Raw genomic sequence first — 27,027 nt, 5'->3', positions numbered from 1 at the left:
ATGGATCATGCCAATGGCCTATCTAATCCTGTATCCTGTCTGCACAGTGACAGCCTGTGAGAAACTGGCAAGAAGGACTTGCGCACAAGAGCACACTCCCCTCCTGCAAGTTGCCTTCAGAAGCATAATGCCTCCATGGTCTGTGGATTTTTCATCTTTCCTGACAGGTAGGCAGAATATTTATTTATTTATTTTGAAGTCTAAGAGGTGCCTGAAGGTGCATTCATTTTATAGCTCTAGGTTTATAGTTCCAAGCGGCGCATGCTAAAACAGGACAATCAATTCACTTGGCCACAATAAATTAAAAAAACACTTTTTGCAATACAAAGCTACCAAGGCTGCAAGAAAGTGACCCCAGGTGGAGAAACACAAAGTACGGCATAAACTGCATTCTTCTTACTTACGTAGCAGCATACTGCAATGCAGCATGAAGGCAAAAGGGAAATATTTTATTACTGTTCTGATAAGTCAGTACTGTACAGAACACTTCCCTAAAAACTGTTCCAAGACTCAGCATGTTCTTAGAGCAGGCATCCCCAAACTGTGGCCCACCAGATGTTTTAGCCTACAACTCCCACGATCCCTAGCTAAGAGGACAAGTGGTCAGGGATGATGGGAATTGTAGTCCAAAACACCTGGAGGGCCGAAGTTTGGGGATGCCTGTCTTAGAGAAACTGCTCACCTGACCCTTTAACTTCAAAACTCGGCACTTGTATATTCACATAAATATGTTGCACAAACCTCTGAACCCTTTGCCTTTTGTAAAAGTTTGATGTCCCCCCCCAAAAGTGCCAGGACAATAAATACACTCAAGTGAGGGGGAGGTGCATTTTAGAGACATATTCTCCATGGCTGCGATTCTGTTGACCCCACATGTTTACAAAAGTGTGAAGAGCCTTCTAAGAAACTAGCATAGCTGTATCTTGGGTTGATTCTGTGCTGAGCCACTCCCATGCTGTCAAGCACATGGTACTGCTCACTATCCACACATTTCAAGGCAAGGCTATCAAGACAATCCTTCACAATATCTAGCAGCTTCTTCTTACCCAGTATCCAACACACAGGTTACTCCAATAATAAGAGAGATACAAAGCTGGAGGTATCCCAAATGTGGAGGCCCACCCCTGTATGTGGAATACCTTTCAGGCATAAAGCACCAGGAACTATCAGGAACTAAGGCTAAAGTTCCAGCAGAGTGAAGTTAAAGCAAGACGGAAAAACATGCATAAACAGACAAATTATCACGATCTCCACATGGTCATCTTCATCATCATCATACAGTCAAATGTAGCAAGACTGCTTCACAGCAGGACAATTACAGGAAAGGATACCAGGCAGAGAAATGATTTACGCTGAACAGTATTCAACCAAGTTTGAATACTCAGAGAGTAGAACCCCTGAAATTAATTAACGTAACCGAGTTCATTTATTTTAAATGGGTCATATCTGACTAAAACTTAAGCTGAATACCATCCAAAGGAAACATTAGCAACCTGGAGTCACCGATAGGACTGTTCATTTACTTATTCATTAGGCATGAAGAAACAATATCCGATTCCGTGCAAGTAATTTTTTAAAGTTACCTGGGTAGTAACCATAACTATCTTCAAAATCTGAAGTCCCAGTTTCCATGGTATCTGACGTCTAGCTCTGTATTTATCACATGGATTCATGAAGTAGAACTTTAAATCCTCCTTTAGGGACTGTTCTTCTTTAAAATCCATATCCAGCCGCGTCATCATACTTCTGCCATAAACAAGAGGTTTAGGATTTAAATTCAACACATCTTAACATTGTGCATATGGATATTCCATGCCATCATTGAAAAGCATTAAAGAACAAGGCCTTCACATTAAAGAGAACGAAGGCACATTGCCCCAGGTTCCAAAGGGGAGGTTTGTTTCATCACACCTTGTCAGCCTGCTTATACATCTCTGCTGGCATTTTAAAAAATAGCAGCTAGTAAACATTAACATAAAGTAAATCAGATTAACCCAAGATAAGCCGAAGTCTTCTGTAACCTAGATACCTTTGTAAGAAGACTTGAATTGTTCTTAGGATTTTTCAGACTTTCTGCAAAGCAACCTCAGTATAACCAATCTGAGCTAGGGGCTAAGGTCCAAATTACGTATTACATACAAGGGGAGGGACGCGCCAACCCATTTCCCAATCCAAGACAACTTCCGGCCCTTGCCTGCAAGATTCCATGTTTCTGATGGTGTGCAATAGGGGAAGAGCAGCAGAAAAGTTCAACAAGGGGAATGTCATTCTGCTTTCCCTATTTCGCCACTGAGAATCATGTGCATTGGGCACTCCCAAATCTGAGGCTCAGCAACAAAAGGGGGGGCGGGGAGAAAGCAGGCTGTGAAAAAATTCCTTGCATACAATTGCATAAGGTACAGTTTGGTCCCTAAGACACTGGGAGGAAGGGTTCGCACAGCATGTTGTTGACACCTTACCAGCAGAAAAGCAGCCGAGACAATTTCGTTTCCTCTAACCTTTTTGCTATAACTAGCCCTGTAAAACTGCACAAACGTCAAAGCTGTAAAAACATCCCGCTGCCGTTAAAGGAATTATTGAAGCCAAAGGTCTCTGTGGTTGTGCATTAGCCAAACAAACCCAGAACTTGCCACCTATCTCACGACTAAAAATAATCACACTGAAAGACCCACTGTATTCTCTGGTGTGAGAGCAAACACAGCCTTCCGGGAAAGTCCTAAATAAGTACAGTACCATACTTAACTCAGTTCTGCCCTGCTAGTTGCAGAGCACTGAGCTGTGAGCATAGGAACAGCACCATCTGCATGGTGCTCTGGGCAGGAGCTATGCATGGATGGAGTCTCGAGCAGAGTTTTGGTATGTCACAAAACACCAGCTGGGCAACTGCAGAATAAGCCAAAGCCGTTTTGAAAGGTCTGTGGGTTCCTGTGTAGTTTTCATATTGTAATGCCCATGTCACTTAGCTTCAGAGCCGACCCCATCCCATCCAAATCCACCGGTTTCAAAGATGTGAAATTATCCAAAGATGCCAACTCACAGCTTCTGATGTCTTCTGATGGAGAATTTGAAAGGTTCGAACAGAAGCATTCACATGTTACATTTGTGACTCCAGTCCCAATCCTGTTACAACTCTCACCTACTTGCAAGACACCTATTTGAGTCGCATCACTTGGTGCAATTATTTCAGTAAAGTGTTACATAAATGCCCAAGTCCTAACTATGGGAGCAAGATCTTACAGGCCTCCTTGTGGGTCTCTTGCTTCTTCTGCCTTATCAGGCCAGGCCCAGATGTCATCAGCCTAATCGGGTAAGTTACCATTCATTTACCAGCTATCAGGAAGGCTGCCAAAATCTCTGAAGCAGGTAGCTGAAGTTTGCTATACTCTGCGTCAATTTCTTTTCTTTTTAAAGAGGAAACAGGAAAGCAACCACCAAAACAACAGCCAACTCAGTCAGTAGAGCAGTAGGCTGTTAATCTTAGGGTCGCGGGTTTGAGCCCCACATTGGGTAAAAGATTTCTGCATTGCAGGAAGTTGGACAAGATTACCCTTCTGGTCCCCATGCTACAATTCTATTATTGAAATACCAGGTGAAGTTTGGCACGCTCATTCTGAATAAACCCAAAACACTGTTGGCTGCCTGTATTGTTATAGATTTGGGGAAAACCTTCTAAACCCTAGAAATTAATAAATGGGAGGATTTTGATTAATTGTGAAACAGATGAAAGTAACAGAACTGTTCCAGTTGAAATAGTATATTAAGGTTAGCTAACTTGAAAAAGGGTACCATAGCACCAAACCTTTATTAGATTTATTAGCTGTCCTTGCACTTCTAATTCTACTGCCTTTAAAATAAAATAAAAATTTCCTCTCCCCATGGACCAACAGTATTGCCTACACAATTGGATGAACTTTTGATTTCAATTTGGAGGGGGTGGGGAGGACAGCGCCCCGCAGTTTAAAAATAATAAACGAGAACAGATCACAGCGCAACCCTGTAGACGTCTACTCGGAAGTAACCCGGCCACGTTCAACTGGGCCAGCTTGCCGCCTCTGCCCCTCCGCTTCAAGGAGCGGAGCTTCCGCGAACCAACCGCGCTCTTCGCCGGCTGCCCCCCGCCCCCCGCCCGCTCTGCACTCACCTGGTCACCAGCGTCTCCCCCGTGGGCAGGTAGCCCAGCGCCATGCCGCACGGAGACGGGGGCTGGGCGCCTCCTCCCGCGGCTCTGCCCGCTGCGACGTACTCAGTAAGCCGTGCGGGACTCATCGCGAAGGAAGAGCCCGGCCGGCTAGGACGTCACGTGGAAGGAGCGAGGAAAAGCGAAAGCAGCGGGCGCCCTCGACGGCCGCTCAGCCCCGCGCCGCCTGCGAGCTTTGGCGAGCTTGCAACTGGCCCCGCCGGAGCAGAACTGCTTGGCCGCCCCGTCGGAGGACCCGCTCCGTGCGCGCCGGAGGGGACGCTCCACCATTCGGCTTTAAAGGCGCCTTGCCGCCGCCCAAGGTGAGGAGCTGCTGCGGTCACCTGTGGGCGAGACGCCGGCTTGGGCTTCCCTCGGCGGAGCGGGAGGCCTTTTCGCAGGTGAGAAGGAAATCGGAAGCCCGTCGAGTCGGTAGAAAGGAGGGATCCCCGGCGGGGCTTGGCCCGTCCTAGGCGTGCTTAGGTGCAAGCAGGGGCGCCAACTGGAATTTTAAAAAATTGGGTGTGTGTCAGGTAAGCCCCACGCTGCATGATGATCACAAGACACAGCGCATGCACACATTTTGAATGGGAATGCCCATCAACTTTGCCCCCCCCCTACGAACGCAGCTTAGCACATTTTGCGAACAAATGCACCTTAACTTTGGAAGGGAGCCCCCATAAGGCCGTTTCAGAAGCCAGAGTCTACTCTTAAATGTCCTAAGAGCATGTCTAGAATTAATTCCCATTTGGTTTAATGGGATTTGCCATAGTGGGAGGGAGAGGACCACCATCTTGCAACCTATGTGGGAGCTTGCTGGACTGACTGGTAGATGGATCTTCGGTCTCTGACAACAAGACTTTTGCATTCTTCCTTCGACCCAGGAGTTGAAGATTTTTAAATTGCAGAGATAAAACAAAAAAATAAAGATCCATGTGCTTAATCGTCTGCTCCTGCCATAGATGTAGCCAAGGGGTTGCTAAATCAATAAAATCAATAAAAAATGCGTAATGGATGTCATGCCCCGCTTGCATAAATCTTGTCTACACCCATGGCTCCTGCACCGAAGAAATAAGTCTAAGCAGTGTTTCCCAAATGTAGGCCTTCAACTGTTTTTGGACTACAACTCCCATTATCCCTAGCTAGCAGGACCAGTAGTCAGGGATGATAGGAATTGTAGCACATGGAAACGCTGTTTACCTTCCCACCAGAGAGGTACCTATTTATCTACTTGCACTTTGACATGCTTTCGAACTGCTAGGTTGGCAGGAGGTGGGACCGAGCAACGGGAGCTCACCCCGTCGCGGGGATTCGAACCACCAACCTTTTGATCGGCAAGCCCTAGCCTAGGCATCCCAAAGTAGGCGTTCCAAGGCCAACTTTTGGAGTAAATAACCTGTAAGATACCTGTCTCACTCTTTAAGACGTCTATGACAAGCAGGATTCAGCAGGTGTCACTTTTCACTCCATGGTAGAAAAAGGCACACTTTTTATTACTTTTTACCTGTTGGATAGGTGTTGGATAGGCATAAGAGCTGTGTCAGAAAATTGTTGAAAACAACCTTAAAATTGGCAGTGCTTAAGTGAAATGTGATGAGGCTTAAGTTTGCCTGGAAGACATGACTTTGAAGTCTTGTTCCTTCATTCCAACCAATAGAGGCAGCTCTGCTTACTTAGTGATAAGATAAAAGTTCTATAGCCTTAAAAATCTTGTCAAAAGAGGAAGGTTGTCAGGAGGCACCAAAAAAACAACAGAGAAGGCGGCTGCCTAATATTCAGCAGGAAGAAATTCCAGAGCAGGCACCCCCAAACTTTGGCTCTCCAGATGTTTTGGGCTACAATTCCCATCATCCCTGACCACTGGTCCTGTTAGCTAGGGATCATGGGAGTTGTAGGCCAAAACATCTGGAGGGTCGCAGTTTGGGGATGCCTGTTCCAGAGGCTAGGTGCCAGGATGCTTGAAACAGGAAAAAAAATTCCCTAGACATGCCCCCAAAGAAATTCTGGTGCATGATGACAATAAAAATAGAAACAAATTTTCTTGTTAACGGTTGCTGCTTTCTTTTGGTGGGTTGCAATCTGGATGATAGGCATAAATGATTTTAGTGCAAGGTGGAGCTAATGTTCTTTGTAATCATGCAACCCTGAAGTTTTATGATTCTGATTTGTTTTTTACCATTCTCTACAAACTTGGGTAGATCCATTTGAGCCAAACCGCAATGTTAAATATTTTCCAAAATACAAGAAAGAAGCAACAAGAAAGTGCAGGTTGAACAAAAATTTATTCTCAGTGTCAATAATAATTAACGCTCAAGTTAAATACTTAACCATAGCATCCTATAAAATGTGAACAAACAACACATAATCAATGTTTTCAAAAGTTTGTACACAGTACATAAAATGTCTTTCTGCTCCTTCAGTAGTACTCTGTCATAATTGTTGCTTTTACATCTGAAATATTAAAAAGTCTAAAAATAGATTTCCTTTATTTATTTTTCACATTCGCTTTCCCAATAAATACAATTTAGTAAATAAGGCATCTATAAAAGTCAGGTTCCACATAAAGGTTTTGGACCAGTGTTTTAGCCATTCTAACATCTAACACAAGTTGCAAAATAGTTTTAATAGCTATATTTAGAGTAGTTCTGTATGTGCCCACGCTTTTGTTATTGCAAACAGTCTGCACTTGTTTAATATAAAGGCTTGAGAAATTACACTGCATTTGCAATTAAATGAAATGTGTTAGGGCTTTGCATTACTTAGTGTTCACATCTCCTATCACCTTGTTTAGTCTTAATGGGTGTGAAGCACTGGAATGTCCCGCTTTCTTTCCAGCAAGTGTCAGTCCTGGCCTCTTTGTCCACTTAAATCAAAATACAGTGGTACCTCGGTTTTTGAAGTCGAATGTTTCGGTTTTCGAACTCTGAAAACCCAGAAGTAACTGCTTTGGTTTTTGAATGCTTTTCGGAAGTCGAATGTGCCACGTGGCTTCTGTATTGAGTTTTCCAGAAGTAAAGGCTTCTGGAAGTAAATGCTTTTGTTTTCAAATGTTTCGGAAGTCAAAAGGTCTTCTAGAATGGATTACTGTATGTTCAAAAACCAAGGTACCACTCTAATGGCAGATAACACCAGCCACTAAGACTTTGTTTTCACCACACTGAAGAAACTTGAACATCTGTGTAGCAAATTAGAAAGATTTTCATGCTTCTTCATCAACTAACTTGACCAAACTCCTATTTCAGAAGGATGAAAATCCCATTTTCCAGATGCTTGCTTGCTAGTCCCTGTGCGAATCTGGCACTCAAAGCAGACACGCCCCCCCAAAAGCCATTCCTCCCATCCCACTTGTTACCCTGTTACTTAATAAATCAAGCAGTGCCACACCAAAGCATTTTCCAGCTACTGTTCCTGCTAAGTGCTATCAATTCGTTTGAGTGTTTAAGAGGAACTGCCTCCTTCCTATGAGTGGGACTTTCCAGGTGAGGCAGAGATTTCCAGGTGAGCAGAGATTGTGGACCTGTAGCCCTACAGTTGTTGTAGGACTATAACTGGAGGGCCACATGTTCTCCAGGCCTGCCATAAAAGGAGGCAAATTCTATCTGCATGATTTATGGTGGAGTGTATAATACTCTGCCTTGCCAACCCTGTTTGCTCGTCCTCACTGTCATTGGTTTAATCTTTTCTGTCTAGCCAAAGACTACAGCAGCTTCCAGTGATATTAGAAGATTTAAAGGGGAGAGCTTTTCTGTACCTAACACAGAACTTTCTATAGGCTGGATAATACCCAGGTTGTCCACCGTGGAGCTTTTTTTTTTTTTTGCTCTGTTGTCCAAAACAGCAGATGCTTGAGACACCAAATTTGCAGATGTGTTAAATATAGAACTATTTTCTGCGCGCACATACACACTCACTCTCTCTCTCACACACACACACACACACACATACACACATACACACACATGGACCTGCTGGGTCACACAGTGTCATAGACCAAGTGCAGAGAAAGCTTGAATTGTAATTTTTGTGCTTTGCCATTATTTTTAGCATTATTTTTTCACTTTTAATACCATGTAAACTCTTTTAATGCACTAAGACACTGAGCTACATCTAAATATTGGGTACTTTTCAAAGAGGTTTTTATGAGACCGAAGCCCAGTGCTATTTTTCTAGAAAAAGAGGTGCCAGAACTCACCATGAACACCTCCCTCATTCTCACAGAATGGCAACAGCATCCACCTGAGAGGTGCAGGAACGGAGTTCCTGTGAGTCCCCTCTGAATAAAGGCCCTGCTGAAGCCCATTAGGGTTTTTTTAACAGTCTCTGCACCATCACTTTGGCCCTGACCCATTGCAGCATCAAGAAGGCTACTGTCTCAACTTGAAATGTAGATGTGTACACAGAACTAGAACAAACAAAGCAGTTTTGAAAAACACCTAGTGTCCTTAATCATTAGTGGACAGTATTCACACATCATGCCTGTAGGACTATGATAGTAATATACCAATATTCAACAATGCTTCTAAACCCAGGCAATTCTGCTTTGATTTTTGCTGAAGTTCTAATGAATGCACTAGGAAGTAATTAAAGTTAGCTAATCTTGCGAGGAACTTTGTGGGTGTTTCGTGTCTTGTGTACAAGAATTTTCTCTTTGATGGTTCAGTTAAGTATCTGTAATGAGAGCGCCGTCCAGGAATCTCCGAATATATTCAAGAATTCTTGCTATTCTCATTAAGACCTTGAAAGGGGGGGGATCAGGATTAGTTCCTTTGAACACAAATAACGGAACTAGTAAAACTATAGCACTCAACATAGTTACTTGGAAATAAGGTCTCAGTGAACTAAATATTTCTTTCTAAGTAAACTTGCTGTAGGTTGCACTGCATGTCTGATAATTTAATAGATTGTCGATTTCGGCTGAGCTTGGTGTGCTCAGAACACAGTATTATTTGTTTTCATGAAGCAATTCTTCTTGTTTCGATGCAAAATACATTATGTGCACTCCATTTTACGGGCAAGATCACATTTCTAGTTCCCGCCAAAAGAGTGCAGTGGTACATGCTGTGGCCCATTGTTATGTCCCCACATCAGAACCCTTCCCACAGATTTTTTTCTTCTTAACGCATTGTTCCTCTGGATCCCTCATGAACATGGCCTTAAGTTTGGGACCCTCCACTCCTTTCTTTTGATACCTGCCAATCCCAATTTTTGGATTTTTTTTTTAATTACCTCGTGCTACCTTGCTGGCAAGCTCAGATTTTTGGTATCAGATTTCTAGTGTGGCACCCCATTTCCCCTTGGTTTCCCCTGGATGCCTCTTGGCCCCACACAAGCCGAGAGATATTCAAAGAACATGAAGCAGTCAGGGCGATTTGCTGCCCTGTATGTTGCCAGCCCCAGTTGCCTTTGAAATGGGGGTGAGGAGTGAAATGTTGTTGTGCTGCAACTCCCCACATCCTTGAACTATTGGCTAGCACCAGGGGGGTGGCAACCTGACACCCAGGGCACGCTTTCCCCATTCACACCCCTGTACCTTATTCTAGGCCTGCATACACTGATTCAAGTGGGAGACTTTCGCTTTCCAGATGCCCGAGAATCATATCCTGCCTAATGCTTAATTTTTGTTACTCACTTTCAGATATGCTGCTTCCATGCAAATCTGTGTGAATATATGTACAGTGGTACCTCGGTTTATGAACACAATTGGTTCTGGAAGTCTGTTCATAAACTGAAGCATTCATAAACTGAAGCGAACTTTCCCATTGAAAGTAATGGAAAGTGAATTAATCCGTTCCAGATGGGTCTGTGGCGTTCGTAAACCGAAAATTTGTAAACCTAGGTGTTCATAAACCGAGGTTCCACTGTATAAATGACTATGTAGCATGTCTTATGCATTTCTAGTTAAACTTGGTGTTGTTTGGAGCGGCCCAAAGCACATTTCTGGATGGTTTTTAAACTCCCATTCCTTATAGCTACAGTGAGTCTGCCAGGAGGGGGTATCACATTTAAAAACATATTAGGCAAATGCATTAGTTTGTATTCAAAGAGAACTAACTGCATCTTGCAAAGGGTGTATAATACAGAGTAGCTCAATGCTTATTTTGGAGTATACGAGTAATACAGGCATCCCCTCCCCCCACCTACGTATGTCCTACTTGAGCACGACCATGCATACACGCGGCACCGGGAAATAATTCAATTCATACCCAGAAATGGTAGGAGAGAGTGTGAGAGTCCTTATGGCTCACAAGGACACCCCAGAGCCCGAAGAGGACATCAGTGTGGGTGGAGGAAGTTATGAAAAGAAGTTATGAAAACAAAGCACAGTGGGGCTTTGTTTATGCTGCTTAGCCTCCCCACCTAGCAGCTGGCATGCAGGGAAGTGCAGAAGAAGAAGCTGCTTTCCTGTGTGTCCCCCAGCCTCCTGCTGGCAACAGAGCTTCAATTCTAGTTGTGGATATTTTTGGATACAGTATTTTTTTTTGTTATGGATTGAAGAGAGCGTGGCAGGGAGGGCTTTTAAAGGGTGTTCCGCACTTCACGCGGGTTCATTTATGTGCGTGGGGGCCTGGAACGTAAGTGGGGAGTTGCTTGTACTGTATAAACTTCAGTTCTGTAATATGGCAACTGTTGAATTGGAAACTGTAGCAACCAGTTCAGTTTTGCATAATCGGGATCAGGGAGAGAGCACAATTTAGCAGTGATACTTTCTGGAAATGATTAGGCAACTCTCGGGACGGGTTTGCATTTTGTTACTAACCTCTTACAGCAGCAGAAGATTGTTACAGGGTCTTCGTCTTCTAATCTGTACCTCCCAGAGTTTGGTAGATCTTTGCACTGTGCTACGAATGCACGGAGCTCTGTCTCTGGAAAACCTTCTTGCTGGTAGTGCTTTGAAAAAAAAGTGTTGTTTTTTTAGCACCAATGCACGGAATCTCAAACAAACCACTGTATGCAAATCAATGGAGAGGTGTAATTTTGTTTTAATTGTTATACAGCATACCATTTCACCTGTTTGTTTTTTTAAAGGGAGTTGGAGTGCTGTGGGTGGACTTGCTGGGTAGAAAAATTGGGCTGGGGAGAAGGATAAAGCGGTTTATTATAAAATGTTTTTATATACCTGTCATGTAAACATGCAAAATGCACTTTCTTCATATCCATGGGAGACGAATCTTCAAAGTATGAAGGAAAATCATATTCTTGCAAATGCTTTCCCACCCCCCAAAACTCCAAAAATAGGCTAGACATTAGGGCTGCACATGCACAGTGCCTTAATGCTTGCCTTAAAAAATCTGCCAGTACTAATTCACAGCTGTGGACTCCAAGGTCTTTCTTTATTAGGGAGGCAACGTCTGATGCAGATAGATGCTGGAGATGTAATGCTGAAAATGCATTACATATGATGCAGGTGTGTCAAGTGATATTTTCCTTTGGGTCTGAAGTTACTGTAGGCATTAATTTTGTCCTGGAGAAATCCTAGATATTTGCAATGTCCATGTACTTTTAAATTATATTCCCATGGTATGGGAACCAACAGCAGGACACCAAAAGTGTATTTAGCAAAACCTTCTGGTTGCTGGAACTTAAGACTTCAAGCTTTTGGGAAACCCCAAATCTACTATGCAATTCTCCAAGTACCTCACTGCAATTGTTGCATTGGAATGTATTCCTTATAAACATCAAATTCATTTGGATATCTATTGGGACGTTTGGATGGCATATATAGAAACATATATGTTTAAACCGGGGTGGGGTGGGGTGGAGATGCTCCTTCAAGTATACTAGGCTGAGGCCATTTAGGGCTTTAAAGGTCAGCACCAACACTTTGAATTGTGCTCAGAAACATACTGGGAGCCAATGAAGGTCTTTCAGGACTGGTGTTATATGCCCGCTCCCCGTCACCAGTCTAGCTGCCATATTCTGGATTAATTGTAGTTTCCGGGTCACCTTCAAAGGTAGCCCCACATAAAGCGCATTGCAGTAGTCTAAGCGGAAGATAATCAGAGCATGCATCACTCTGGAAAGGTTCACACATACCTTAACTGTTTCATAGGTGTCTGTAATAAGGGCAATGAAGAGACTCAGAACCATGTAGATAAAAAGGCTAATGAAAGAGTAGAGGTAGATCCGACTGAATAGCCAAACCAAGTAGCTTTTCTGCTGCATCTGTGCAAAAGTAGCAAACATGTCGTCTCCGTTTATCAATGAGAAGAGACACTCAGAAACCATGTTCAAGGAACGGAACTGGAAGAGGGGAACCAGAACAAAACAAAAAAGGTGTTTGTTTTTGACAGATCAGTGAAGCAAGTTCAAACAAACATGTTATATACCTTATTGGGGGTGGGTGGGTCCCTGCCTCACATAGTATACTGTATAAATAGTACAGTAGATCACTTGGACTGTACTTTAATACTCTCTCCATATACAGGGCCGTACATAGGAAACAACTCTGTGTTTGGGGCATGCTGCCCTAAATAAAATCCATGGGTTGCTTTTTCATCTCCCTCAGTAGATATGTGTTTTAAGGGGCAGAAGGAGCTAAATAAATTTATATGCAAGGCTTAAACAAACAAACAAAAAACCCTAGATTGCAATACCTTAACATGATATGGGCCCAGAACAATCCAGCCGCAGAAACAATAGCCCAGATAAATCATAGCAGCACAACAGCAAAATCGGATGACGTTGGGCAAAGCCGCACGTAGTGTCAAAATAAGCAGCTGCAGAAAACAAAACAAAATCCAGTATTGTCGATCAGACTTCAGTCCTGCGTCCAGTACAGCTAGATAGCAACAGGAAACAAAATAAATACCAACAGCATGGAGGTCCTAGGTGATCCTTACATTGTACTTCTGAAAGAAGCCTAGGTAGCGAATCACTCCAAGCCACACAAGCATGGTGGAGGTTCCCAGGAGGATACTGCAGACATCGTAGCTTGTTAGACTCTGTACGAAACAGAATTTCGGGATGTTATTAGCTGTTTTGTATAACTACCCAGATTAGGTATAATAGCATTAAATCTTAGTAGCATTATGGTGGTGGTTGGGTGGGAGGATAGGTGCAATGTAGATCTGGATCACAACCTGCCTCCTTATCAAACACCTGTCTTGGTGAGAGGTAGCATTTGATAAGATATGTGGACTGCATTTTGTACAAGCTGTCCTAGATAAAACCCTCTCTATTCACTTTAAGACAGGAGGCACCCCAGATTTGCTAGACAAAAATCAGGGGGAAAACATCAACTACTTTTGCAGCAGTAGCAGACAGGTAAGGCCATCCTTTTCCTGAGGGGTGACACTATGACCCAGGTGAACAAGAAGCCTCCAGAAAGATCCAGAGAGACTTAAGGTGCACAGGAGAGATGAGTAGGGTTGCTTCTAGATCAGAGTTTCCCAGCTGTTTTTGGACTACAGCTCCCATCATCCCTAGCAAGCAGGACCAGTGGTCAGGGATAATGGGAACTGTAGTCCAAAAGCAGCTGGAGACCCAAGTTTGGAAAACCCTGTTTTAGATGAAATTAGTATTTGGAAAGTGGTGTGTATTAGAACATCTATTTAATATATATGCACAACTGAAGAGCTTCCTCCACGTGCCCAGAGATGCTTCCGGCTCCCACTTCATACATTAAACTATAGAACTCGCTCCTACAGGAGCTAGCGATGGCCTCCAAGTTGGTTGGCTTTAAAAGTGGGTTAGACAAATTCATGGAGGAGAGGGCTATCAATGGCTGCTAGCTATGATGCCTGCCTCCACAGTTATAGAAGCAGCAATGCTTCTGAATACCATTTGCTAGAATCTGCAGGAGGGGAGAGTGACCTTGTGCCCCAATCCCGCTTGTGGGTTTCACAGGCGTCTGACCAGCCTCAATGTAAGAACAGGATGCTGGTCTTGATGGGCCATTGTCCTGATCCAGCAGCATCTTCTTATCATCACAACATGAATGGGGAGAAAAGCAGGCAAAAAAATATTTAGGCAGCAATTCCTAGACCTACAAAGCTGGGAGTACGCCCCATTGAACTGAAGACTTATTTCTGAACTGACATGTATAGGATTGCTGTTAACCTAGGATGCCAAGGTATTAAAGGCCAGTTTAAGAGCAGAGGAAACGTTTGTTTCCTGTTCAGCATACAGGCCTGCTGCCTACCTTAGCCTGTATCTCCATCTTCAGCGTAGAACCAATTAGGGTTAGAACATCACTAACTATGATCATGATATACCAGCCATTCACAAATTCCATCTGATCCATGAAAGAGATTTCTTTATTATAATGTTGTTGGAAGAAAGATACAAATTCCTGAGAGAGGGGACATGGACATAGAGAAAAAAGGAAAGGAATTATTATATCAGAAGCTGCAAATGACAATATACTAGGAAGTGCCATCCGGCAAACCCTAAACTCACCCTCTGCAGACGAACTCCTCTAATCACAGATCGTGTGCAGAGAACCAGGGATGCTAGGCATGTCAATATGACAAAGGCGTCAAAGATCATCATGTAGTGCGTGTTCTTCTGTACTAGAAGAGAGAGGAGGGGGGGGAACCATAACAAACTTGTAGGTAATAGTCATTCCCTCCTCCACCCCATTCTCATTCACACCAGTACATAGTAGTATCTTACAAACGTAAACTTGCCATGGAAGGATATAACGATATTTGGAATTCATTTTTATAAATACCATATTAGGCTAAGGGCTAATAACTTAACTACAATAACATTTCATTTCATTTTATTTTTTGTAATGTATACAATTTCCTTTTCATTTTTTTGTCCTTTTCTTTTTCTTTCTTTTGAAATTCATTTTTATTAGATTTTGCAAACAAGCAAAGTTTATAACAATTGCAAATATATATAAATTTAAAGAGATTTCTCTGAGTCTTGCGACTTCCCCCCCCAGCCCTTCCATGGGTCCTAACCTGAACATTTTCAGCTACATATTATTTCCTAATCTATATTTTATATTCATCCAGATTATCCATAATACCTGTTACATTACAAGTGGTATTAAAATCCTGCTAATGTTTTCATCTACTTACAGTGGTCTCCTAAGTAAGTTATAAATTTTTCCCATTCTTTTTTAAAGTTTTTGTCCTCTTGGGTTCCTGAGCTTTCCAGTCAGCTTTGCCATTTCGGCGTAGTCCATCAGCTTAGTTTGCCATTCCTCTCTGCCAGGGACTCTTTCTTCGTTCCATCCCTGGGCTAGTAGCATCTGTGCGGCTGTTGTCGCATACATAAATGTTGTTTTGTTTTCTACATGGGTACTATTTTCTTCATTTTTGGGTCTTATCTTACTCTGTGCACTTGTAATTATATACTTTTTATTTTTCAATAAAGTGTGCATATATATTTTCTCTCTCTCTCTTTCACACACACACACACAGAGAGAGAGAGAGACAAACAGACAGACAGACAGACACAGTGTGTGTTTGTGTATAAAAGCCAGGCAGACCTGCATTGGGGGGCCCTTCTGCACTCACAACTGAGTGAGGTCCTGGACTTCAGCCCCAAAGCCAATGGCAACAGTTTTTTTATATATTTTTTAAGAGAGTGTTAAATGTTGTCTTGCTAATTAGTTTTATGTCTTCCTTCTCCTTCTCAAATACAGTCATACCTAGGTTTAAGTACGCTTCGGTTTGAGTACTTTCAGTTTAAGTACTCCGCGGACCCATCTGGAACAGATTAATCCACTTTCCATTACTTTCAATGGGAAAGTTCGCTTCAGGTTAAGTACAGACTTCCGGAACCAATTGTGTACTTAAACCGAGGTACCACTGTATGTAACACCAACAATATCCATATACTGCTTATCTTTAAAAAGTGCTATATGAAAAGTAGCCCTTAGCAGTGATGCTAAGTGAGAAGAAGTCTATTTCCATTGGGAGACTTGTCCACAATGGAGATGAGGTTTCTATTCTTTGTTAATATTTGAATCATGGTGCAATTTGGGGTGGCCTAGCAATTCTACTAGTCAAAGTTTTCAGCGAACTTGAGGGAACATGCTCATGAATATGAAACCTTCAAGGAAACAGTCAAAGCTGACACAGGGTGGAATTATCCTCTCCCACCTGTTGCACTGATTGAATTTGCTTTTTTTTTAAAGACCTGGACATGAGATTTTTACTTACGTGACCCAGAAACATGCCAGTCTTTACATTCATTGATAGCAATATCGTTCTCTAGGCTAATTTTGATTCTTCCACTGTGTGCTTTGTTATCAAAGACTATCTGTGGGGTCAGAGACAAAAAAGCAGTTATCTATTTAGAGAGAAAGCTCTGAAGCCATATATCACACTGACAGTTAAGACAGACTGGATCTGACAAACATTCTTCTAGCAAGACACATAGGATTGAAACGTCTTACAATTCCCAATTGTTTGCTCGAGGCTTTGATGGGTTCCTGGGTTCACATCACCCCTTCTCCAAGCTGCCCTTTGGAAAAACTGGTTGGGGCCCTACAGCAAATGGGAACATTTCAACTCAAGCCTGTACTTACTGTCAGAGTGAATTCATAGCAATCTGGTAGTTCGTGATGACGAACCGTCTGGAGATTGATAGCCTTCAGTTTGAATGTGAGCTGCAGAGTCACGAGTCTAGAAGAAGATTTTGGGATTTTATTTCACCATGACCAACAACATGCGAGCACACCAGCAACTGAGAACTCCCGCCTCACCTATGGAAGTCTAGAGTGAAGTTCAAAATGTTCTTCCCCAGTGTCCTGTTTTCCAAGGGCAGCATGTGTTCCACATAAAAGCATTCTGTGAGGGAAAAGCAGACTGATTTTGTGGGAAGTACTCAGCATCTCGCAAGGTAAAGAAGAGTCTAGATCAGTGTTTCCAGCTGTTTTGTGACTACAAATCCCATCATCTTTAGCTAGCAAGACTAGTGGCCAGGGATGATGGGAATTGTAGTCCAAAAAGCAGCTGGAAACCCAGGTTTGGGAAGATCCTGCTGTCCACAAGGGTAGGCGTGGTGATTTGACATGCATTGGGAAGCTCTCCCTTTGATTAAGTTACCCACGCCTTTTTCTCCCTGCGCCGTGCCCCAGGAGAAGGAAGAAGGAAGTTGTGTTTGTGATCTTGGTATACAGCCACCCACAACTTCATTGGGCAGTTAAGGATACGCCCCTCAGTGTCAGGACCGCCAACATCTGTTTTTCAAATGTGGAGTAATGCTGAATCAATGTGAAATGGGCTCTTATTTCAGAATGAACACCAGTTTCTCAATACTGTAAATAAAAAAACCCAGGGGAAAACAGCAACACAATGGATCTACATTATGTATGTGGGCTATATGGGGGGGGGGGGGAAATGAAGTACTTAAGTCTCCATTGATTCTAGAATGAGATGGTGTGTGTACAAACCTCAAGAGTAATAGTTGATATTACATATGAGTGATGAAAGGAAATTGACCTCCCCCCCCCCTTTCTCTCAAACACAGACTTGAGTAATAAATATATATATTACCAGTTTCAATTTCTGGATCAATATCAAAAGTGTCATTTCCAGGACAAATGGTTCCTCGCTTGTAGAAGTATTGGCATATGGCCATAGGTGTCTCTTCGGCTCCTCTCTTCTCGTAGGCATGATTTCCAACAGATATGGTACGCAGCTGTAAATACTAACCCAAAACTGACAGATGGTTAGTGAACCCATTTGAACCTGCCTGACAATCAAGAGAAAGCTCAGATGACTCCCTCTCCATCCTGTTGACACACAATATCAGATAAGCAGCTACTGGAGGCAGGATCATCCCAGTGGTGGTTCCAAATGTGTGTGGACCGTCCTCCCTTTGGAGATATTCTGGTCCCCTCTCTTGGTTTTTAGGTGCACGATGAACTGGAGTCTACAAAACCTTATGCCACAGTAACATCTTGAGGTGCCACAAGACTCTTTGTTGGTGTTGCTGCAGCAGACCAGCACAGATCACCTCTCTAGAAATATTATTTAAAATAACTTCGTTTCAACATGCTTTTAATGTTTAATTTTAAATGTGCAGCTTTGAATGCATTTTATGTTATTGGCTGCGTTAGGTTTTTGTAACTGTAATTACAAAGTAACGTTTTCTATTGTCTTGTCTTTGGTGTTTATTTTGTAAACTCTTCTGATTTCCAGAAATGGGTCATCCTCCTGTAAGGTCAAGGGAGCATCTGAGGACATCCAGATAAATGATTAAATCTACCTAAATAAATTTAGTGTTGTTCTCTGAGCTATGTTTGGTTTCACTGGGTTTAGTTCAATTTGTATGGACAAAGTCGAGATTGCAATCTGCATTTTATTGAGCTTCTATTTGCCTGCTTCCCATAAATATGGGGAGAACAAGCAATTAGGACAAAGATGAGCAGTTTCTTTGCCCTTTAAGGATTTTTCACAGGGAGTTTCACAAGAGAAACCCAAATAGTTGAAAACCAGCAAGTGACTACAATTTTCCTCACAAAAGGCATGCACCAATTTGAACGAGACTGTATCTACAGGCTCTTGAACTATGGTAGTTTATCAGTGGGAAGGAGTTTCTGGAAAGTTTGGCTCGTGAGGATGATGTTATCTATTAGCTATTCCTATGCTCAGATGCTGAAGACAAATAACAAGGGTTAGCCTGCCTGTGACCCTGCAGAATTACTACAGAGCCGGCCCTATCATTAGGCAGGATGAGGTGATCACCACAGACAACTGGTTTGGGTTTCTTGAAAGGCCAGCTAATGGTTAGGTGTTTAATAATTCTTGGATTTTTACAGCCAGAGACAAGGAGCAGCACTTGGGGGGGGGGAGTTGCCTCCAGAGCCAAAATAACTTGACTGGCCTTACTTATTCTGCACCTAGATTGGCAGCATTTGCTACTCTGCCTCAGGCAGTAGTGTCTTTTGGGCCACGTGGAAACAAGATGGGATACGGGGAAATCCTTATATTGTTAGCCTTGCCAAACAGGTAGGTAGCCAGACAAGGACGGAAGCAGGTTCTACATCTTAGCTCCCAAATGTTGCAGTGAGGAAATGTTTTTCAAGCTGCTATCAAAACAAGTACATGTTCCAGATTTGGGCTCAAGTAGACTTCTACAACTAAGCCCAGGGGTGGGGGGACTGGATCAATCTGGCAAATGGGTTCCTTCATCTTGACACACCCATCCATGAGCTAAGCTTAACAGGTGGGTGGGGCCACCCACCTGATATCACATGGCCCATTTTTAGCCTGCATGGTTTGAAATCAAACTGTGAGGGCCAAAACATTCTGCAATGCGTGGACATTCATCTGACTGGCAGCACTTGAGAAGCCTTGTGCGATATGTTTTTCAGGGACCACGGATCAGCCGTTATCTGCCCTACACCATACAGCTTTTTAGCCATTATCACTTGAGGAGTGAACACTGGTGCGCCAGTTCTGCAGGTACGTTCTTTTGGCCTCACTCTCTGTAGCCATGCAAACTAGGTGAGGGTCCCTACTTCTCTGTGGAATGCGCAAGACATCATTGCATGATTTTGCTGAAAACAAAGCAAAAAGCTGAATGAGTCATGCAGCTCTGGGGCAGGCCTAAAGGTCTCCCTCTTCAGACAATAGCATAGAGATGGGGAACCTGTGGCCCCTCCAGATGTTGCTGGGCTCCCAACGCCCATCACCCCTGACCATTAAGCTCTGCTGGCTGAAGCTGAAGGTAGCCGAAGTCCAAGAACATGGGGAGGACTAACAGGTTCCCCATTCCCTGCAGAAGCACCCGAAAAGAGCTTTAGTGTTGACCATTTTGTTGTGCAATTCTGTCTGTACAGAAAGTCTGTATAGTCAGTGTAGTGTTGGACTAGGAGCAGGGAGGCCCAGGTTCAAGTCTCTACTCATCTATAAAGCTCATTGGGTGACCTTGGGCCACTCAACCTAGCCTGTCTCACAAGACTGTTTTGAGGGTAATGTATGAAAAGAACCTTGTATTATGTCAGTCTTGAGCTCCTTCAAGTAAAAGGTAGGAGAAAGGTGTAATAAATGAACAAAAACCATAAAATTCAGAGAACAGATTTGTCCTACTGCCCATTTTCTGTGCAATTAATGCTCACAAATGACTTTAATATGGAGTAGTAGCTTGTTTTTTTAAAGCTAGCTTTAAATTTCATGGAAAACGGAACCCTTGTAGGATAACCCCAGCTATATTTATTGTATTGTAAATTGCTTCTAGATCAGGCATCCCCAAACTTCGGCCCTCCAGATGTTTTGGACTACAATTCCCATCTTCCCCAACCACTGGTCCTGTTAGCTAGGGATCATGGGAGTTGTAGGCCAAAACATCTGGAGGGCCGCAGTTTGGGGATGCCTGTTCTAGATGGCTCATAGGAAGTGAAATTACCTGATTTATTGCAAAAGAGATCTGATCATAGACATCCATCTGCGTATAAACTGCATAGGTGTCATCCAGTCTGTCTGTGTAGCCTTTCAGGAAGAGATGTTTAAAAGCCACTGTGTTCTCCTCTTTAAATTCCACTACCATTTGGTTGCTTAACCCAAACACAACCAGCTGAAGGCAACCACACACAAAAAGAAAGAAAGAAGAGAGCAAAAGTTTTTGTGGTTTTTATTCCAAATAATGTTGTTTTTTGTATTCCGAATAATTTCAGGTGGTTAAAAGCTGCACATTTCTACACAGGTCATTTCCCTGCTGCATGGACAGCTATGGCTAAGACCATATTTGTATTTATCAAATTTATATCCCACCCTTCCTCCCGAAAGATCCCAGGGTAGAAAACACACACCTGTAATTTCAAATAAAAACATATTTAAAAACATCCTTTAAAAAAATGAAATGCAATAAAACATGTAACCAATGATGTGTCTGGATAGGCCCAACGAAAACATTTTCAGCAGGCATCTAAAATAATACAATTATGGCACTTTATCATAAATGTATAAGAGTTCAGAACTGCAACCTTATTATTCTCTTCGGTTTTTAATATGATTTGGCGAAGAAAAAGTTGGCAAGGTAGGAGTACACTCTCAGTTTACTGGGTGTATACCTCCCTATTTCCAATCCGTTATTGGGCCTTGAATGCAAGCAGTGGATTTCCTGCAACTTTAACCTTCACATCTCTCACTCTCTATTTGCAAGTATAGCTTATTATCTAGGATCTGCAAAGGTGAAGACAGTGCAATGGCTATCAAACTGACTGTCAGCCGAAGGCGCTTTGCAGCCCGAGGCAACGGACAGCATGACACCCCCCTCCCCTCTCCGTGTGCAGAAGCTGACTGGCCTGGAGGTTTGATTTTACTCCCAACACTGTTGTGGAGGGGTCAATTTTGCAACCCAAAAAAATAGCCATTGGTGACAATTCGGGCTGCATACATGCCGTGCATTTTAAAGTGCATGGCTTCCGCCAAAGAATCCTGAGAACTGCAGTTTGTTGAGGGTGCTGGGAATCGTATCTCTCTGAAGATACTGTCCCTAGGATTCTGTGAGGGGGGAATGTATGGTGTATAGTTGTATACTGTGTCATGTGACAACAAAAGGAAATGTCTAGATCAGGGTTTCCCAAACTTGGGTCTCCGTCTGTTTTTGGACTACACTTCCCACCATCACTGACCACTGGTCCTGCTAGCTAGGGATGATGGGTGTTGTAGTCCAAAAGCAGCTGGAGACCCAAGTTTGGGAAACCCTGATCTAGAGGGCTCCGAAAGAACAACCGGGGGTAGCTCCCACCTCTCACTTTGCTTAGTGGCATAGCTGGGTGTGTATCAGTCCTCCAATATCAGAGGAGATTGTTTTTCTCCCATACTTTCATAATTTGAAACAACTGAAGTTGTTTCCCTTTTATTTCAAGTTTTGACATTTTCCATTAGTATTAAAAGTAGTTCTGGAAATGTATTTCTCAAATGAGAATCTCAATTCAGTATCAATAGCCTCTTGGAATCACGTCCAAGCAACATAAGATGGTTTGGGGGGTTTCTAAAAGGCAACTTGCGGCTTTCCCATTGTCTCTCACCTGGATAGTAACCATGACAATTTTCAGAAGTTGTGTGCCAAGTTTCCAAGGCTTCCTCCCCCGGGCCCAGAACTTTTCGCAGGGGTTCATGAAGAAAAATTTAAGTTTCCTTCTCAGCTGATCTTCCAGAAGCAACTCCTGACACATTGAAGGGCGCCTCTTGTAGCCGTAAACGTTTTCATCATCATGGGAACTGCAGCTGCTTACAACCACCACTTCAGGGTTTTCCATTGCTGGAATGTGCAACCCAGTGATTAAATCAAAGAGACATTAGCAACCTCAGAATGACTAACAGAAAAATTATAATTGTGGTTAGGAGCATCTCTACTATTTGAGCTGGTCTATCGTCTCCATGAATGAATCATACAATCATACAATTGCAGAGTTGGGAGGGACCTTCAAGGGTCATCTGGCCCAACCTCCCGAGGCAGTGGTTCTCAAAGGGTGTGGCATGCCACACACTGGCGCAGCAGGAGAGGATGGTATGGCAGGAAGATTCAAGGACCATCAAAGAAACACTTAAACATTTTAGTGTAGCATCGTATCAGAATTTTATTTTATTTTTAATTTGCAGAATAATAATAATAATAATAATAATAATAATAATAATAATAATAATTTATTATTATTATTACTTATACCCCGCCCATCTGGCTGGGTTTCCCCAGCCACTCTGGGCGGCTTCCAACAGAAATATTAAAATACACTAATTTCTTAAAGATTAAAAGCTTCCCTAAACAGGGCTCACAATGAGAGCAAGAACATAAAATGATACTGAGGATAATCCTAGTTTTGACCCTGAACTGCCGTTCGAACAGAGTGCTGGAGAATAGCATTAGCTATTCTGCTGCAGTTCTCCTCAACATGCTGTTGTGAACAGGGATTTTCAATTCTTGACAAATATGAAAGATCAGAAGAGAGAAAGCCTTCTTTGTGTTAATGAGGAGATGAGAGTTTGTTCGTCTCAAATTAGACCTGATATAAATGAGATTACCCGGCAAAAGCAAGCTCATGCCCCTCTCATTCAGTTTGTATATGTACGAAAGGTACATATGTAAGAGGCTCGTTTATAATTCTATTTTGGGAATGGTCCCATGTTCTTATTTACCTGCATCGTTTTCATACTTTCTGGATGTCCCATGATCATATTATAAAGTAGTTGTGTTCTATGTTATAAATCAAGCACTGCCAGGAGTTGGTTTTTTTTCCCCCAAAGTATTTCTTATCAATAAAAAGATTTGGTGTGGCACGAGCAAATTTTTATTCTGAAACTGTGCCCCAGAGGAGGAAAGAACCGCTTTGAGAACCACTGCCCTTAGGAGTGGCAGTTTACAGCCCAGATGTGTATGGTGTAAAACAGAAACCAGATATATACACTCATGCCAAGCCAACCCATATGATCAGGCTTATTAGGTCATCGACTAAGCACAGCAGGGAAGGGTGAATTAGTTAAGAGTACAGAAAAACTAATTCACACACAGTTCCCATGCTTCACTCACAGAAAGCACTATTTTTAGAGATGAGCAACGAAAGCATTTTCCATAAACACAATATTTCCACATCTTGATTTTTTTTCTGGTTTTCCTATTAGAGTTTGGATACAATAGAAGCCAGATTTCTTAAAGTGGGTTTAAAAAATAAAAAGCTATGCAAAAAAAAACAACACCCCTGCATATAGATTCTTAATTGGAACTTATCTGTATTTCTTGTAAAACGGGTCATCTGATCAGAGTGTTCTTTATTTCTTACCCACATACAATTCCAAGATGCAGATTGACTAAATCACCAAACCTGCGGTTCTCCAGGTATTTGTTGTGCTTCAGTTTCCATCAACTCCAGCCAGCATAGACAATCATCAGGGAATGCTAGGAGTTATAGTCCAGCAACATCTAGAAAGCCTCAGGTTCTCCATCCTTGCACTCGGGGTTTGCCAAACGTGGGTCTCCAGCTGTTTTTGGACTACAAATGCCATCATTCCGAGCTAGCAGGAACAGTGGTCGGGGATGATGGGAACTGTAGTCCAAAAGCAACTGGAGACCCAAGTTTGGGAAACTAAATACAAATCTGTATCAAGATAATTATTTGCAGAATGCAGATTCTTTAAAAGTGAGGAAACTAAAGGGAGAGCCTCTCTTTACCCCTGAGTTTAAAATTACTAACTTATTTCTGTGACCAGCAATGAGGATGTCAAGCAGGGAGCCTGGTGCGTTCTGGATATTGTTAAGGCTAGAGTGGCCTGTAGTCGGGGTTGAAGGAAGTTTCTGTCCAGCAATTTCTGGATGGGCACAGGTTCCCCAACCCTGCAGTAAAGGGAAGGAAGGTACTTGGAAGTCTTGGTTGCAACTGTGCAGCTTTTTGGCCCTGCTTTAGATTTGAGGTCCCCAGAAAGTATAATACATCTTGCCAATGGAGAACATCCCCTTTGCTTTGCTTGTTACACAAATGTCGTAGAAGTATTTACAGCTTGACATTGCTTCTAGTTCTCTTGCCCCTACCCCCTATCTCTTGCAAATGGTACGTTAATTATTTAGCGTTTTACCTGCAGCAGTGACCAAAATATGCCAAGAGCCTACAAGCAGGGTGCAGTGTGTTCATTTAAGATCAGGTACTGTATAATCCAATCCGAACGTATGCTTAGAAGTAAATCTAATAGTTCTTTTCCCAAAGGAAATGCACATTGGATGACAGCTTTCCGCAGGGAAATAATCCCACTAGGGGCCTTAACTTTCAGGTAAACATACATATAATCAAGTTGTGAAAAACATCACAAAACGCTAACCTGACCTCTTTGGGTCATTTAGGCTGCAATTCTATACACACTTACCTGAGAGACTACATTCCATTAAACCCAACCGGACTTACTTCCTAGTAGACATGTATAGGGTTATTGTAATTGCCATTATAGAAAACAAAAACGGCTCAATTTTTGGAAGAAGAAAATCCTGCACAGGTGAGAAAGCAGCAGCTAATCTACAAAGTAGTGGCTTCGATTCACTTTTTGCCAAACCAGGGTCTGTAACTACAGATGAATGACGCAAATTTCTGCACTAGATAGAAGTCCCTAATTTAGCTCTTTAAAAATATGTTAACATGCAATCTGGGCTTTAAAAACCCAGAAAACTTATCAGCTGTGCAGCTGATAAGTGCCAATCTATGTCAACTCTCTTCTCCCTCACACACCAATTGATGGAAACAAGGGCATTGCAAGAGTGGCACATATTTACACAGGAACTGATGTTCTGTTCATTTTCACGGCTGATAGCATGACAAGATACGCAGCACGGATACATGCAAAGAATTGCTAGCTAACAGGAGCATCACATAGCGTCCCTAATGTATCCATAAATGACTGCAATTAAAATTGCCCAATGCACTGATCGGGATCATTTTCATGTCCAAAGAGTCCACATTTTCTGTTACTGTTTGAACAAGAAACTTTGGAAGGGATAAAGATTTTACCACATGGGTAAAATCACCAGGCATTTGGAGTGATTACTCACATTTCTGCAAGGTTACTGGATATACCCATATCAAAGTCCCACATCTACTGATATAGAGATTGTAGGTGGAAACAACAAGCATATTTCTGTTGACTTCATATTCACCATCCCAGCCTCTCTTAGGAAGGAAGGAAATCAATGGGGCTTATTCCCAGGTAAGTGTGGTCAGGATTGCAGTGAAACTTTCAAGTATAAGTCATTGTACGGATGAATCAAATTGGTTTTAATCAGATATGTCATTAAATCTGCATAAGCTTTCATGACTAAAGAATAGTTTTGAAACAAAGGAAAAAGAGCATGGGTATAAATTATCCAAAATCCATGAGTTAAAACAAATTGATACTTAACTTTCATTTTTAATTGTCCATTTAATAGGGGCCTCCTTATAGTCAATTGCAAGATGCTTAATCCAATAAACCAATAGACCAGCGCCGTCTATTTCCAGTACCACCCCATAGCCCTGAAAATCTGACCAAGCAGGCAATGCCTCTGAACATACACAAAGCGCCTTTCCCTCTACCAATGAGTTCCCTCCAAAGCACTGGAGAAAAGAAGCAAGGATCCCCGCGGGGGGGGGGATCCAAGTACCGGTAAGCACCTTCCATATCATTGATTTGGAAGGGATCTAGTCCAACCCGCCCGCCCCCCAATGCAGGAATCTCAATGAAACCATCCATTTCGACAATACCAACTGATCATATGAAAGAGATTCGTTTAATAATAATAATAATCCTTGCGCGCGTCCACCTGCCTGTCTGATGCTCAGCTCCAAAATCCAGCCTCTTTGAAGAAGGGGCACAAAACGAAGGGGGGAAAGTCTGTCTCCTTCTCTCCTCCCTGCCCCCACCCCGGTTATATGACCTCCGCGAGATCTTCAACCAGGAGGAGAGCCTTTCCTTGCCTCGGAGAGAAAACAGGAGCGCCCGGACTGACCTTTGGAGGGACGGCGAGAGAAGCAGCGCATTGGGGCGCCTGAGCCTACCGCGCCTCTCCCTTCCATGCGCTCCCCCCATCCGTGAACCAGCCTCTCCCGGAGACTTACTCATTAAGGCGGCCACAAGCGCTTAGAGACGCCGCCGGCTGAACACTACACCACCAGGGACGCCGAGAGAGAGAGAGAGAGACCTCGCGCCCGGGCGCAAAGCGATACCTGATGCCCGCGGAGAGGGCAACGCGCCACCACCGCTCGCTCACCTGCACTACCTGCCGGGGAAGGGCGCGCGCATCGCCAGGAGGAAGAGGCGGCCGGCGCCTCAAGGGGAGTCCGCTTTCATCCCTGCTGCCGCGGAGGAGGAGGGGAGCGTCCTCCTCAGCAGGAGGCGGGAGGGCGGACACTCCGAGCTGGTGCCTGCGAAGCTTCCCGGGCGCAGGAACTGCGGCGGCGGAGGAGGAGAATGCGCCACGTGACT

The 27,027-nt window shown here is 43.1% G+C and overlaps 2 protein-coding genes and 1 long non-coding RNA gene across 5 annotated transcripts in view; 1 reads left to right on the top strand and 2 right to left on the bottom strand.

Annotated features, from left to right (window-relative positions):
* Window positions 1-4,446, bottom strand: part of MCOLN2 (mucolipin TRP cation channel 2) — a 20,034-nt gene extending 15,588 nt beyond the window's left edge. The window contains exons 1-2 of one of the 2 annotated variants that reach the window (XM_035123135.3): window positions 4,142-4,446; window positions 1,584-1,746 (exon numbers count right to left, since the gene is read on the bottom strand). In XM_035123135.3, coding sequence (XP_034979026.1) covers window positions 1,584-1,746; window positions 4,142-4,266 — 288 coding nt within the window. In that variant the 5' untranslated portion in view covers window positions 4,267-4,446. Of the gene's footprint in view, window positions 1-1,583; window positions 1,747-2,029; window positions 2,103-4,141 lie in introns of those variants that run through there. The other variant, XM_088673851.1, reaches the window with a different exon arrangement.
* Window positions 4,447-18,376, top strand: LOC148685013 (uncharacterized). The gene is made up of 2 exons (XR_015950973.1): window positions 4,447-4,578; window positions 18,283-18,376. It is a non-coding gene; the product is annotated as an uncharacterized LOC148685013 (long non-coding RNA).
* Window positions 6,441-27,027, bottom strand: MCOLN3 (mucolipin TRP cation channel 3). 2 transcript variants are annotated; one of them, XM_088673853.1, is made up of 14 exons: window positions 26,813-27,027; window positions 22,119-22,351; window positions 20,492-20,659; window positions 17,635-17,788; window positions 16,842-16,926; window positions 16,665-16,761; window positions 16,297-16,396; window positions 14,576-14,688; window positions 14,319-14,468; window positions 13,018-13,119; window positions 12,772-12,894; window positions 12,212-12,418; window positions 10,935-11,065; window positions 6,441-8,912 (listed from the first exon to the last, which is right to left on the bottom strand). In XM_088673853.1, exons 2-14 carry the CDS (start codon window positions 22,347-22,349, stop codon window positions 8,906-8,908), a joined length of 1,668 nt encoding a protein of 555 aa, XP_088529979.1. In that variant the 5' UTR covers window positions 22,350-22,351; window positions 26,813-27,027; the 3' UTR covers window positions 6,441-8,905. The 2 variants fall into 2 exon arrangements, with proteins under 2 accessions (XP_088529979.1, XP_088529978.1); XM_088673852.1 differs by having other exon boundaries at window positions 26,661-26,823.

The sequence above is a fragment of the Zootoca vivipara genome, chromosome 7 (genome assembly GCF_965207765.1).
Source record: "Zootoca vivipara chromosome 7, rZooViv2.hap1.1, whole genome shotgun sequence".
Taxonomy (NCBI): domain Eukaryota; kingdom Metazoa; phylum Chordata; class Lepidosauria; order Squamata; family Lacertidae; genus Zootoca; species Zootoca vivipara.
Note: the sequence above shows the minus strand (reverse complement) of the source record. Positions and strands in the feature narration are given on the sequence as shown.